We start from the raw sequence: 14,007 nt of genomic DNA, 5'->3' as shown, positions 1-14,007 counted from the left end.
GCTTCTTTTTTCTCTACCGTTTGGTTGAGGGTTATTTTAATCCAATTATTTTTTGTGAAGCCTTGAGATACCAAAGTTATCTTCTGACTTTCTAATATTAAAGATTTAGAAGAGTGTTTTATCAGGAAAAAAAAAAGCAAAAGAAAAAGAGCGTGGTACAAAACGACACCGTAGCATAGCCCCCATAAAATGCCCAGATAACAGGTGGCAGTCAAAGCACAAGGATTGTTTGTCCTCTCACTTCTTGTGACCTTTTTTGTGTGGTCATGTTGAAGGCACGTCAATATTTTATATTATTTTTTCATACAGATAATAAGATAAAAATGAATAATAATATAAAATGTTAACTTAGCTTAACCGACCACGTAAACAGAAGGACACGGGAGGACACCGAAAGTGGGAGGCTTGTCTGCAGTCAAAACTCCAAAATCAAAATGGTGGTCCCTGTCAAGTGTCAAGACTGAAGAACCACTGTCAAATCAAATGGAATTCCATTCCCATCTGCCCCAACCCCCACCGTCGCCATCACCATCGACGCCGCATCCACAGTCCCAAATCCCACCACCTACAAATCATCCGAAAACCCCCAATACCAATCGCAATTTCGAACAACCATGAAGGCCATTTTGGTCATGGTCTCCCTCTTGCTCGTCAACTCCTTCCTCCCCTGCTACTCCCTCGAAGACGACGTCGCATGCCTCGAGGGAGTGAAGTCCTCGCTCACTGACCCAGAAGGGCGGCTGGGCCAATGGGACCTCGCCAACAGGTCGGTGGCCTCTATCTGCAAGCTGGTCGGCGTTTCCTGCTGGAATGAGAAGGAGAATCGCCTCATCAGCCTCCAGCTCCCGTCGATGGAGCTCGTCGGAATGCTCCCGGAGTCTCTCAAGTTCTGCCACAGCCTCCAGAGTTTAGACCTGTCCGGTAACGCTCTCTCCGGTTCGATTCCTCCTCAAATCTGCAACTGGCTTCCTTACCTCGTAACACTGGATCTCTCCGGCAACGCTCTCTCCGGTTCCATCCCGCCGGAGATCGTCAATTGTAAGTTCCTCAACACTCTAATTTTGAACGATAATCGCCTCTCCGGTTCTTTGCCCTACGAGCTCGGCCGGCTTGATAGGCTGAAGAAATTGTCCGTCGCTAATAACGACTTAACTGGTACGATTCCGCCGGATTTGTCGAAATTCGAGAAGGATGATTTCGATGGGAACGGTGGTCTTTGTGGGAAGCCTCTGGGGTTGAAATGTGGTGGATTGAGCAGCAAAAGCCTCGGCATTATAATCGCCGCCGGTGCTGTTGGTGCTGCCGGGTCTCTGATTTTGGGATTGGGCATTTGGTGGTGGTTTTTCGTCAGGGCGGGTCGGAAAAAGCGAAGCTTTGGTGATGGTGTTGGCGGTGGTGAAAAGAGTGAGGGTGGCTGGGTTGGGTTATTGAAGTCTCACCAGGCTATTCAGGTGTCCCTGTTTCAAAAACCCATTGTGAAAGTCCGGTTGGCGGATTTGTTGGCCGCCACCAACAGTTTCGACTCCCAAAACATTGTCATTTCTACGAGGACCGGTGTTTCTTACAAGGCTGTGCTACCTGATGGGTCGGCAATGGCGATTAAGCGGCTCAATGCGTGTAAGCTTGGTGAGAAACAGTTTAGGTCGGAGATGAATAGGTTGGGGCAGCTCAGGCATCCAAATTTGGTGCCTTTGTTGGGGTTTTGTGTTGTGGAGGAAGAGAAGCTTTTGGTGTATAAGCACATGTACAATGGCACGTTACACTCTCAGTTGCATGGAAGTGGTAATGTGAATAGCCAGTATGGTTTTTTGGATTGGCCGACTCGGCTAAGGATTGGTGTAGGTGCGGCCAGAGGGCTTGCCTGGCTTCACCATGCATGTCAGCCGCCTTATATGCATCAGAACATTAGCTCGAATGTGATTCTTCTTGACTATGATTTTGAAGCTCGCATAACGGATTTTGGGCTGGCAAAGCTGGTGGCTTCTCGTGATTCCAATGACAGTTCGTTCGTAAATGGGGATTTGGGAGAGTTTGGTTATGTGGCTCCTGAGTACTCGAGCACAATGGTGGCATCGTTGAAGGGGGATGTGTATGGATTTGGGGTGGTTCTTTTGGAATTGGTGACTGGACAGAAGCCGCTTGAAATCAGTAATGTAGTGGAAAGATTCAAGGGGAACTTGGTGGACTGGGTGAATCATTTATCAAACACTGGTCGAAGTATGGATGCCATTGACAATGTCTTAACCGGGAAAGGTCACGATGATGAGATTTTGCAGTTTATGAGGATTGCTTGTACTTGTGTTGTTTCTAGGCCAAAGGATAGGCCTTCCATGTACCAGGTTTGCGAGTCATTGAAGAGTTTTGCTGAGAAACACGGCTTCTCCAAACAGTATGATGAATTTCCGTTAGTGTATGGCAAACCTGTTCCTGAATCCTGATTTTAAAAGAATACGCACGCAGGGAGAGTTCCAAAAGCGCAAGATAATGCAGCATTTCAGTATGTCTTCATTGTACGCGGACGAAGGGCATGTTCTGTAATTGGTATGGTTTCCAGTAGGGCAGGATTTGGCTGTTGTAACGCTCACCCGTTGAATCATTCTGTATCATAAAGAAACATTATGCATTTTAATGTTTATGTAATCCACAAAATCTCTGTTTTCGTTTCTTGAAAATGCTAGCTCAGAATCTTGGAAGTTTCCCTTGCCAGAAAATGCTTGAAATGAACTTCTTAAATTGTGCAAATGAAGTCAACGAAGAGAAGTCGGATTTCATATATAATCCGCAAGCACACATATATGCGGATTTTTTTATAGATTTGTTAACGCATTCAACGAAGAGAAGTTGTCAGTGCTTGGATTTGAGGTACGTATATATCTTCCGATACTAAGTTTTGGTACCTTCCTTTTGCTTGTTTATATCCGATATGAAAAATGAGCTCGGTTATTGTGATAGTATGCTTGATCAAATAAGTTAATCGAAGGGTATCAAGAACGGAAACAAAGAACTGTGGCTTGTATCCTTGAAATGCTACATGTTAATGTATGGTGTTATGAACTGCTGGAACAGGCGATCATGCTGTTCTTGTTGCTCATCGGCGGTTCGTTAATATACTTGAGAAGAAAGCAGACTGCTTCCACTGCAGGATTGTTGAATTCAGAGCAACTCCAGGTTTTATCAGTGCCATTTCGGAAGCTCATTCGAGCAGCATCCAACGGAACCGTTTACTGCCTCCAATTTTACACTCTGGATAGTTTTTCTCGCGTTAAAAAGAACCCTTTTTAGTATTCTCTCTGTTTGTTATGCAATATTTCTCATACAGCGTATTATTCTTTGGTTAAGAATGTAGAAAAATCTGACATTACCATACAGTCGAATGCAATTTATTTTTTCGGGTCATTACAATCGAATACAGCAAACGAACTGCTCATGGCAATTTCTTGCCCTAAACCATTCATTCTCTTTTTTTTTTTTTTTTTTGAAGAACAGGAAAGTGCATTCCAGGGCACAGAGGCTAGAGAGGAAACAAGGGAGCCTACAAAGAGGCAAACAACAGACAAGAAAAAGTAGGAAGGCAGTGTAAGGAGTTACATACAGAGACACTTCAACTAAGCAAAAGCGTCATCCCCTACATTACCGCCTACAGCTAATGAGGACATGGAAGACCATCATTGTTTAAAACAAAAACCAGCGAAGATGAAGGCCTATCGACCCAAACAACATCACACAGCTCCGCAGAATCACGCAACGTAAGAGCATCCGCCGCCATATTGGCTGATCTTGGGACCCAAGACCAGCGACAATTCTGAAAGGCTTTCCCCAAGAGCTTCACCCTTTCTAAAATAGGAAAAGCCTCCCAACTGCCATTCTCCATAGAATTTGAGAGGCAAGAAATCGCCTCGGAAAGTAAGGTTCATTGGGTAAAACGTAAACTTGCGTAACACGGAAAGTAAGGTTTCGACGTTGAGGTTGCAAAGTTACAGAACAAGATATACCATGTTATTGACGTTTCCTCCGAAAAATATACAAAACAAGAGCCACAGGCCATTGGTGACTATTGTCAGTTCTCCTAATGAGTTTCTTCGGAAAATCAACAAAGCAGCAGCAGCAGCAGGGGAAAAAAAAAACACCAAACAAAATAATCATGTTGACCATAACCCTCAACTTGAACAACACAACTCCTTTTAACGACACATCTACAGTAAACGCGGCAGAAAACATGGATTACAAACAGCCCGTAAGATATTGAAATTACAAAAAATAATCGGGAGTCTTGCGTGTGTTGTCCGGCTCAATTTGACGAGGGGCTGGGTCGAACTGCAGAAAATTCTGGTCCATGTTCTCGCCAATTTCCAAAATTGCGGCCATGTTCCCACACCGATAGCAATAGTTTGGAGCGCTGAAAACGGTCACCACATTCTTCTCCTGAAAGACAAAGTTATGATGAAAGTTAAAAATACAGCTAAAACTGACGCAAAATGAGGAAAAGAGAACTATTTCCAATCGGGTTCACGCACCTGGCACCAATTGTATCCTTCCATGACAAGCTGATGAGCTCTTGAAATTAGACTCAGTCCATTGGTATGGTTAAACTGAGCAGCTATATCCTGCCCGAATGTATAGCCAGCACCCCGCGGAGATATTCCCCACCCACAGCGGTCATCTGGATCAGACCACAAGAGATCACACATTGGTCCTTCATGTGGAACCTGCTCAGGCAGAAACATGTTATGATGTGAAAATGACCACAACAAGCTTGTAAGATGCAAAGCCATGCACACGTATTTGTAATTAAATTGAAACATAAAATGCGTATATACCTCCTGTATACGGTCCAAAGCTCGGATATTGTCCAATGTGTCCAAAGATGGTGAAAGACCCCCATGCAAACAGAAGACCTATAAGATATACCAGAAGCTGTCAAAAAACTAATGCAACCAACATGTCTTGAAGAAGTTCATCAAACTGCCAGCAAAATAAGTAACTTAACCTGACTCTCAATGAGGGCTGTCAGGGGAAGATAATCAAATAAATCGGTAAAGAACTTCCAGACATTGGCATTCCCATACTTTCTCAAGCATTCGTCATAAAAACCATACCTGGAAAAAGGGAAATAAGTGAGACAAATATGAGTAAAACATAGAATCCAACCAAGAAAGAAACTAATCTTTCTGTCAATCAACAAAAACTTGTCAACATTAATGGAATTAACTGTTTTTAACTCTCAGTTTTTAGCCATGCGGCCACACCAAGTAATTTGTTAATACCCGTAGCTCAAGTCGCAGCCATATAAAGTACCATGGAAGGATTAGACATATCAATATTTTACACAATATTACCATAAGACGGGAGCCTCTTATTGACGGGGACATGGGTAGGAGCCTTAAAGGGATGTACTCTATATATTCTGCTGGCAGTAGGACACCCTCTATAACAGAGAAGTATCTTCTACCCACCACACATAACCCGACTGTTATTTCTGGAGTGAGGACAGTCCCACAAGAGCATACTATCTAACAGTGAAAGCAGGTGTCTACACTGTTTTAAAAGAAATCTAAGTATCTTAATATGCCAAGGAAAAAGAAGAAAAGGAAAACGCTTAATACTAGCACGGCATTTCCAAGCATTATCTACATTACTCTTTTGTGTAAACTTGCAAGCCAACCAACAAAACCAAATACATAAAAGGGATAGCTGCTAGCATTCATACAAAAATCTAGATACAGCTCCACATGCTTTGATTGGTATAACAAAACTTAGTCAGACTAAGTGCGACAGACATGAAATACAATAAGCACTCTTACACTTGAGTAATTTGCCGGCTTTCGTGATTTCCTCTGAGGATTGTAATTCTATCTCTATAACGGACTTTCAGAGCGACCAGAAGCGTGACAGTCTCCACAGAATAGTACCCACGATCTGCAATTCAGTGGGCCAAGATGTTAAGAAAACATCGGTACAGAAGTTCATAAAATTCCAAACTATCTTCTAAAACAATGCCAACCCATCAATTAAGCTAAACAAGACAATATAACGCATAGCTCAGCACAATAATTTTTTTCCCATTTACGGAAAATTAATCTTAACAATCCAACAGATCTTAGACAGGTAAGAACATAATACAAGCAATAGAAACCCAGCCAACCAATGCCCATAATAACAATTATAGTAAGGCTGATCAAGGCCACAACATAATATCAGATTAAATTCAATTTTTTTCATTAATCCAAGAAAAAAAGGGGATTATAGCATGTGATTTCAAATACAGAAACTGGATTGTTCGCAACTCAATTTCCATAAATACATAAATAGAAATAAAATCCAGAGCCTCATTCATTTCCATAAATAAATTATAAATAAAAAAGTAATCTCAAAAACGGTAGATAAATCAAAACCCAAAGGAAATTAGGGGAAAAAAGCAAGAAAGCAGAAAAGTAAACAGAAAGAAAAAAGAAACTGACCTACATAATCACCCATAAAAAGGTAATTAGTATCGGGAGCGTTCCCTCCTATCCTAAAAAGCTCAATGAGGTCGTAGAACTGGCCGTGTATATCTCCGCACACCGTGACGGGGCACTTCACCGGCTGCACGTTCCACTCCTCCACCAGGATCGCCCTCGCCTGCTCGCACAGCGTCTTCACCTCCGCCTCCGGCAACGTCTTGCACTCCATCAGATGCTCGATCTGACGGTCCAGATCCGAATGAGACGGCATCGCTTCGCTTCACCACCGCCCTCAGATCCGATCGCCGATTCCGATTCCGATTCCTCCTAGATCCAATAAAAAACCGATGCGCGCGAACTCAGCGGCGACGGAACAATCTCGCAGCGGGGAGCGAAACTAGTCGTCTTGGAGGAGATCGGTCGAGCTTCGACCTCTCTTCTATCATTCCTCGCACTGTGTTTGTTTTATTTGTTTCAGCAAAAAAAAATTAAAAAGGTCAAAAAAATCTGGAAATTATCGGAAAAATGTATTTATTTATAAATGTGGGAAAAGAAAAGACGAGGGAAATGAAATGCGAGGAGGAGGAGGGACGGTTAAGAAGGAGACTCTCTCTCTCTCTCTCTCTCTCTCTCTCTCTCTCTCTCTCTCTCCAAATGAAATGCAAATGCAAATGAAAACGCAGATTTTAGATTTTTTATTTTCTCCTTTTTGTTTCGTCAATATTGTAAGGAAGAAAACATTTTCTCTCACCGGTGGCTCCGCCGAGTCAACATCAGTTACATCACTAATGACCGACACGTGTCGACTCCAGCTGCTACTTTTGGACTGTTTAACCTGCTGAGCTCTGCCCGTACCCACCGTTCGATTTTTCTTTCTTTTTCTCTCCTTTAACCTTTTCAGGATATGTTTTCAAAAATTGCGCAATGGTACGTGGGCTTTTTAGTTTCGTGCAATTACCACTTTAATTATAAAAATTTACAATCTATCACCAAATTTTTTGGTTTCGTGTAATTACCTCTTTCAAAATTTTTGTATTGTGGCACTCAAATTTCACGGCGGTCCTTTTTCAAGAGCATTCTCATCACTTACGATTTGCTATTTTTTTTTTAACAAATGATGAGTGGGTTAAATCTCACAATAGGTTATCAATAATGTGATTCGAATTCACCTTTGAAGAGAATCGAACTTAAGATCTCTTACTTACAAATAAAGAGAAATACCACTAAACCATAATACTAAATAGCTACGATTTGCTACTTTGACACCCAATTTTTTTGTTTGATCGGGCCTCGGGTGTCCCCCATCCTAGGGGACATTTGACACCCAAACTTCACGACTACCTTTCTTCAAGGACACTTTTTTTCATTTACTTCGAGTAAGGTACTTGAAATTTGTCATATAACGATACAATAATCTTATTGTCGTCGAAAATTATATTTTACATAATCTTATTGTCGTCGAAAATTATACTTTACGTAGTTTTTTCTCTCTTGGCAATTCTCTTACATTTTCTTCAAAACTCATGAAAAATGGACTGTAGTTGTGTGAAACGACAATAATGTCCTTGATAAAAAAAAATGTGTTCTTCTCACGTGTCATTGTTTGACAAAAAAACATTGAATGAAAGCAGATATAAATACTAAAATGTAACACATTTTAAAGTGTAAGAGGTTCGTAGTAAAACTTTGTTGTTTAGATTGTAATTGCACAAAACTATCCAAGTTGTAAGAACCATTTGTGCAAATTCCCTTTTATATATGTATAATTGAGAACAAACACTTGAAGCAGGGCCTTGGGATGGATGGGTTCAATTAGTCAAGGAATGCAGGCTGCAGCCCCTCCAAAGGGGAACCACACAAAAACCAAAAGGGAATAGTTTGGAGTTTATTTGGTCCAACAAATTACACCGAAGATTCATTCAATTTTCAGACTTCGGCCTGTAGACTTTTGAAACATTGACCATCATTTTCAAATTAAGCTACCCTAAACACTAAGCTTTATTATATAGTTTAAAAAGGGAGATTATATTCACACACCTCAAATTACTTCTTCCACATCCTTTTAATTTTTTAATATTTTCCTATCAAGTGTTAGTGGTATGTAAAAAATATTAAAAAAATAAAAGGATATTGGAGAAGTAATTTGGGATATATGAATATAATCTTTCTTTAAAAATCTTTTCGACCAAAAAAAAAAAAAAAAATATATATATATATATATATATAGTGTGAAAATCCATGTGGTATATTTGGATTAAGGTCTTCTATGAGATGTCGAGGATTTTATGCGAGTTCCACTCAATTTTCGAGCTGAATTCGGCTTCCTTTTGTTTTTTGGTGTCAGGGGAGGGGGCTCACTAGTTGCTCCTCTTCCAGAGTTATCCATGACTTGGATTTAGCTATCTCTTAAAGATTTCTCAAAAACTATCTAAACACCCTTATGCGTTCTTGATTAGGCCGATCTATCTCAGCAGTTTTATAGATATGGCAAGACCGTCACATCTCGCGTATATGGACCACTATAATTATCCAAGAAGACACTCAAAACTGGAAGGATAAACAAAACCACCCCGCACCTGGTGGACTGCCAAGCTACAAGTTCCACGGGACACAGGAGCAGGATTCTCTAAAACGGGCAATTGTATGCGCGAGGGTACATTATAAGTATTCTGAGAATTGACAACATTGACCAAAAGGAGAAGAAAAGGGGGTAGGAATAAACCTTTTTAGGGTTTAGGGTTTAGGGTTCAATATCACGGAAAAGAAGACAGATAATGTCTTAAAGTTGTGTTTCATGCTGACTCGCTATTGTTATAATGATACTTTTCTTACTACGGAGGAGATTTGGACTTCGAAAACTTCACACCCGTGAATGAAAAAGAGTCGTCGAGTTGGGTCCGGCAGCACATGAGGCCATGGAGTTAAGTTCAACTACTCTTTGAACATGGACCATATGACTAAACAATGTCATTTGTCGAATGTAGAAATCTAACCCAAAAGTCCACAAACAATAGAACCAAATTGGCAGTAACATAAGTCCCATAATATGGAATTATATCGTTACGGTAAAACTTCTATATTGCTATGATATTGAGATTAAATAAATTGTAGAATTATAAAAAGGTTATTACTTAATAGAGGTTTAGTTCCTTTAAAAAAAAAAAAATATATATATATATATATATATATAATAATAATACAGGTTTAGTTAAAAGAAAATAGTTTTTTCTACTTGTGGTCCAATATCTTAGTAGATAGGGTGTTAGATTTCTACCTATGCATCTTGGATTCGAAAAATCCCTCTCTTAAATTATTGTAATAATTTCAAACTCTTCCCTTTCTCCTTGATAATAATATATTTTTTAAGAAATAAAATAATTTTTTGGCTTATTTATCCATGATACAAAATGTTTTCATGCAAAGAATAATATAAATTCTGAGTTGAATGCCAAACGGGTCCTTAATTTATTCGAAGGAGGAACTTGTAGAGCATGACTACATACGAGATGTATTATTATAATAAAGAGGTTATAATTTGATAATTTAGTCTCGTTAAGCTAGCTTATCTCTGTCTCACTCTCATATGGTGGAAAAAGCACCACTTCCAAGCTCTTTTTTTCTTTCTTTCCCTTTTTGGTAACCGCCCCATTTTTGAACCCATATCTCCTTTAGACTATCTCTAATGGTGGCCTAAAACTTAAAATTTCCCTTCCTCCCCCTCCCTCCAAATCCACTCTAACCCATAACTTAAAATAAACCTAAAACCCAAATGGGGGTCAAATTCCAGCCTAATTTTAGGCCACAAAGCACAATGGGCCCCACCAAGTGAGACTGAAATCAGGGCTGTGAAACCTACTTCCCAAACTCCAATCGCCTATGCGCGCACGCAGTAGGCTTGGCTGCAAAGAAGAACGAGCCCACGTGGGGGTGTTCGCCCCTCTGTCAAACATCAAGTAGCCCAATGGCTACTTTTTTATCATCCAACGGCTACGTTTAAATGGGCCATTGGTTAATCCAACGGTCCAGGTTCAAATTATTATTTTTTAGTTTTATATTTATATATTTATTGAATCGAATGGCTCAGATCAAATATAATCAAATATAATGGTAAAAAAAAAGATCTAATGGTCCAAATTTAAATCCAACGGCTAAAATAATTTAAAAAATTATTTAACTTAAAATTCAACCAAAAACTCTATAAATACCTATGTATTTGTTCAAACATCCACACAAAACTCACTTTTCTCCTACAATTCTTCCAAATTTTCTTTCTACCATTTCTTCTCATTTCCAAAATTTTCAAGATGGCAAAAGAGCATGTTAGAGGTCGTAATTGGACCTTTGACGAAGATATTGCTTTATGTTTGGCATGGATTTCTGTTAGCGAAGATGGTGTCGTCAGTACCAATCAAAATAGAAAGGTTTTGTGGGGTAAAATCATTGATAAGTTTCATGAAAACTTCAATGCCGGTCGAAGGGAAGTTGGCGGTGTTTATGATCGGTGGAAGATTATCAACAAAGCGTGCACTTTGTGGAAGGCAAGCTTGGAGACATCCATGGTTGACATGCCTAGTGGAAGGGGCGCCTCATAAATTGTGAGTTTCTTTGTTGATATTTTAGTTGTCATGTACATAATAGTATTTTGCAACTAATTGTTTTTATGTATTTGTTGCATAGGGTGACAAAGCAATGACAATTTACAAGACAAGAACTACACCAGAAAATAAGCTTTTAAGTTGCATCATGCTTGGAACATCCTCAAGGATTGTCCGAGGTGGGGAACCGATGCGAATCAACAATGTGGAAGATTATTTCATAATGAAGCCTCACCCCCAAATGATGTCAATGAAGGTGTGAATTTTGCCGACAATGAAGGTGTCGACCAAATAAGCCCAACTTCTTCTTTTCCAAGGCCCCCGGGTAGAGATAAACAAAAGGAAGCAAAGAGAAAGGAAAGTCCCAAGATCTGATACATGCACAATTTGCTAGCGAAATGGCAAGAATGAACGAAAACCAGTGTTGTCGGCAAGAAGAATCGGCCCAAATGCTTTTGGCCATGAAGGAAGAAGGGGATAGGGAGCAAGAAAGGTACGAAACTAATTTGATAATGGAGGACCTCGACAAATACACTCCATAAAGGAAGAAATACTTACATGGTAAGCAAAATGAAATTTTACAAAGGAATACCATAAGGAGTATATTTCAAGATGATGATCATCTCAAGACTATCACCCAAGTTCATCACCAAGTCAAGATGGTGGATATCATTATTAAGTTTATGTAGTCTATGAGTTTTCGATTGTATTAAGTTTATGTGGTTTATTAATTGTCTTTTTTTTTTTAAGTTTATGTGGTTTATTAAATGTCGTTGGTATTAAGTGTATGTGGTTTATCATGATTTTCATGTATTGATTTAGTGATTTTTCAAAATTTATCGGAATTTAAATATTCATAAAATTAATTTAGGATAGTCTACATAATTTTTTTTTAAAAGTTAATTTTAAAAAAAATAGCCTTAATTCATTCTTTGATAATATGGGGCTAACATTTTAGGTCAGAAGGGTTGGAGTAGAAAAGCTGTTTCTAGGCTAAAACCTAAATTTTCCGAGCTAAATATTTTTAGGTTTTAGGTCACCATTGGAGATGGTTTAGACTCTGTCTTTGCTTCTTTGCTTCTCAATCCAATAATAAAACACAAAACCCCACAAAAGAGAAAGGAGGACAAAAAGCTTCACTTTGAAGCTAAAGAAGACCGTATATAGTTCTTCCTTTTCTTTTAACCTCTATTATTTTGTATATTTTCTGTCTTTTTTTTGTTATGATATTGAAAGGACTCCTCTCGCAGAAATGAGTCACTCTTCACTTCGAAACTTTAATTTGATGTACATGTGCAAAAAATAACTCATAAAAACACAAAGAAAAACTTTTAAGTATCTGTCAAACCGTGATTTGTAAGAATATAGAATACCTATGCAAAACTAAGTTTGAATGGAGTAAAGACCAAAACAATACGTACTCCAGCATTTCGTCAAAGAATCAAGGAAGAAGATAGCTACCACACATACAAGATGCAGCATGCAAGAGGCAACTTTATTTTCCAGATGCAAAATTCCACCTTTATTAATTGGTAGGATACATTCACTTTAGTTTTGGAACTCATGCCATAATTAAGCATATCTATTTAATTTTTAAATTTTATATATATATATATATATATTTATTTATTTATATTTGAGAATCTTGAAGACTACAGGCCAAACTATCCCGTATGCATGCACGGCGACTGCTTTAAGTTATGTTCCACAAATAAATATATTCTCATCGTCTTTTTTACATGCAAAGACACATTTTCTCAATCGATTAAAAATTTGCTATATCTATCACTCAGTCACAATAAAAAAATTGTGGAGAAAACAGTAATTAATCTTTGATCGAAGAACTTATTTTTTGTGCGAGTGGCAATCTTCATTTCCTTTCGTACACTCTCCCCGAACACCTCCCAAAGCCATTTCTGTCATGAAAAAGATTTGCATATGCACACACAGCTGGGATTATTCATAATATTTTTTCAAGAATATTTAAACACATACATACATAATCCTAAAGGGCATATGCATCTTCATCGATTCGTATGCATCTCGATCCATCGCGTGCATCATCTTCACCTGCAATACTCCTGCTGAATTAGCTTCTGAAGTACTTTAATTAGTGGCTAAGCTTGACCCGGGGGCCGTCCCGAGTTCCCAGCTCTCCTGTGAGAAGAATAAGTAAGTACTTAATTAAAATGTAGAAGCCTAATTGAAAGGTAACTATCCGTTGATATGAAGCATCATGCCCAATAAAGGAGGCAAAAAAAAAAAAGAAGGGGAAAGAAAGACACAAACGTAAAGGTTGAAGGTACCATAAATGTAGAGAACAAGGTTAAATGTTAATTAGCTTTAAACAAACATCATTAAGAAATGGAATAAAGTGAAGGGCATGCTTTATTTTTCTTTTTATTGGAGTCAGTGAATGGGAGATTAAAAACTGTACCTAATCATGCTTTAACTGTTGCAACAAATCAATGTAACAGTTAAAGCATCTAGAGCATAATAGTTTTCCTTTTATTTTTGGGTGCATATCCGCATGCATGAGTGTACTTCATATTGTAGTTGCATTAGATACTCAAATATTATAAGCTAAAAGAAAAAGAGAAAGGAAACAAAGAGAGCCAAATCTCTATTAGCATCCCTATATATATATATATATATATATAAATACTGTTGTATATTTTGCAAGAACATCAAGAATCATTTTGGTTCTTTCGTGAAATCTTTGTTAAATTAAAAAGTATTTTTGTCAAATTAACTTCTTCATTTAAACGGATGGTTTCTTTAATTTAACGAAGATTTTTTACAGAAGGACGTTGCTTGATAAAAAAAAGACAGTTGCTTGATAGAAAAATGATGTTGCTTGACGAACATATACACATATATACATATCCTAAAGTATTTAATAGATGCATAATCATAATTGCATCGATGCATGTGAATAACACCATATGAGAGAAAGAACAGAAGACACGCAC

The 14,007-nt window shown here is 38.5% G+C and overlaps 2 protein-coding genes across 2 annotated transcripts; one reads left to right on the top strand and one right to left on the bottom strand.

Annotated features, from left to right (window-relative positions):
* Positions 1-430: 430 nt before the first annotated feature.
* LOC126596135 (probable inactive receptor kinase At1g27190) lies at positions 431-2,672 on the top strand. Its single transcript, XM_050262626.1, has one exon. It carries the CDS (start codon positions 615-617, stop codon positions 2,436-2,438), a length of 1,824 nt encoding a protein of 607 aa, XP_050118583.1. The 5' UTR covers positions 431-614; the 3' UTR covers positions 2,439-2,672.
* A 1,302-nt stretch (positions 2,673-3,974) lies between these two features.
* Positions 3,975-7,065, bottom strand: LOC126596143 (serine/threonine-protein phosphatase PP2A catalytic subunit). Its single transcript, XM_050262634.1, has 6 exons — positions 6,459-7,065; positions 5,802-5,916; positions 4,988-5,096; positions 4,818-4,895; positions 4,515-4,706; positions 3,975-4,422 (listed from the first exon to the last, which is right to left on the bottom strand). The coding sequence occupies exons 1-6, from the start codon at positions 6,709-6,711 to the stop codon at positions 4,249-4,251; spliced, it is 921 nt and encodes a 306-aa protein (XP_050118591.1). The 5' UTR covers positions 6,712-7,065; the 3' UTR covers positions 3,975-4,248.
* Positions 7,066-14,007: the final 6,942 nt, after the last annotated feature.

This window comes from Malus sylvestris, chromosome 13, assembly GCF_916048215.2.
Source record: "Malus sylvestris chromosome 13, drMalSylv7.2, whole genome shotgun sequence".
In the NCBI taxonomy this organism is placed as follows: domain Eukaryota; kingdom Viridiplantae; phylum Streptophyta; class Magnoliopsida; order Rosales; family Rosaceae; genus Malus; species Malus sylvestris.
The sequence above is the reverse complement of the archived record's forward strand: the minus strand, read 5'-3'. Positions and strand labels throughout refer to the sequence as shown.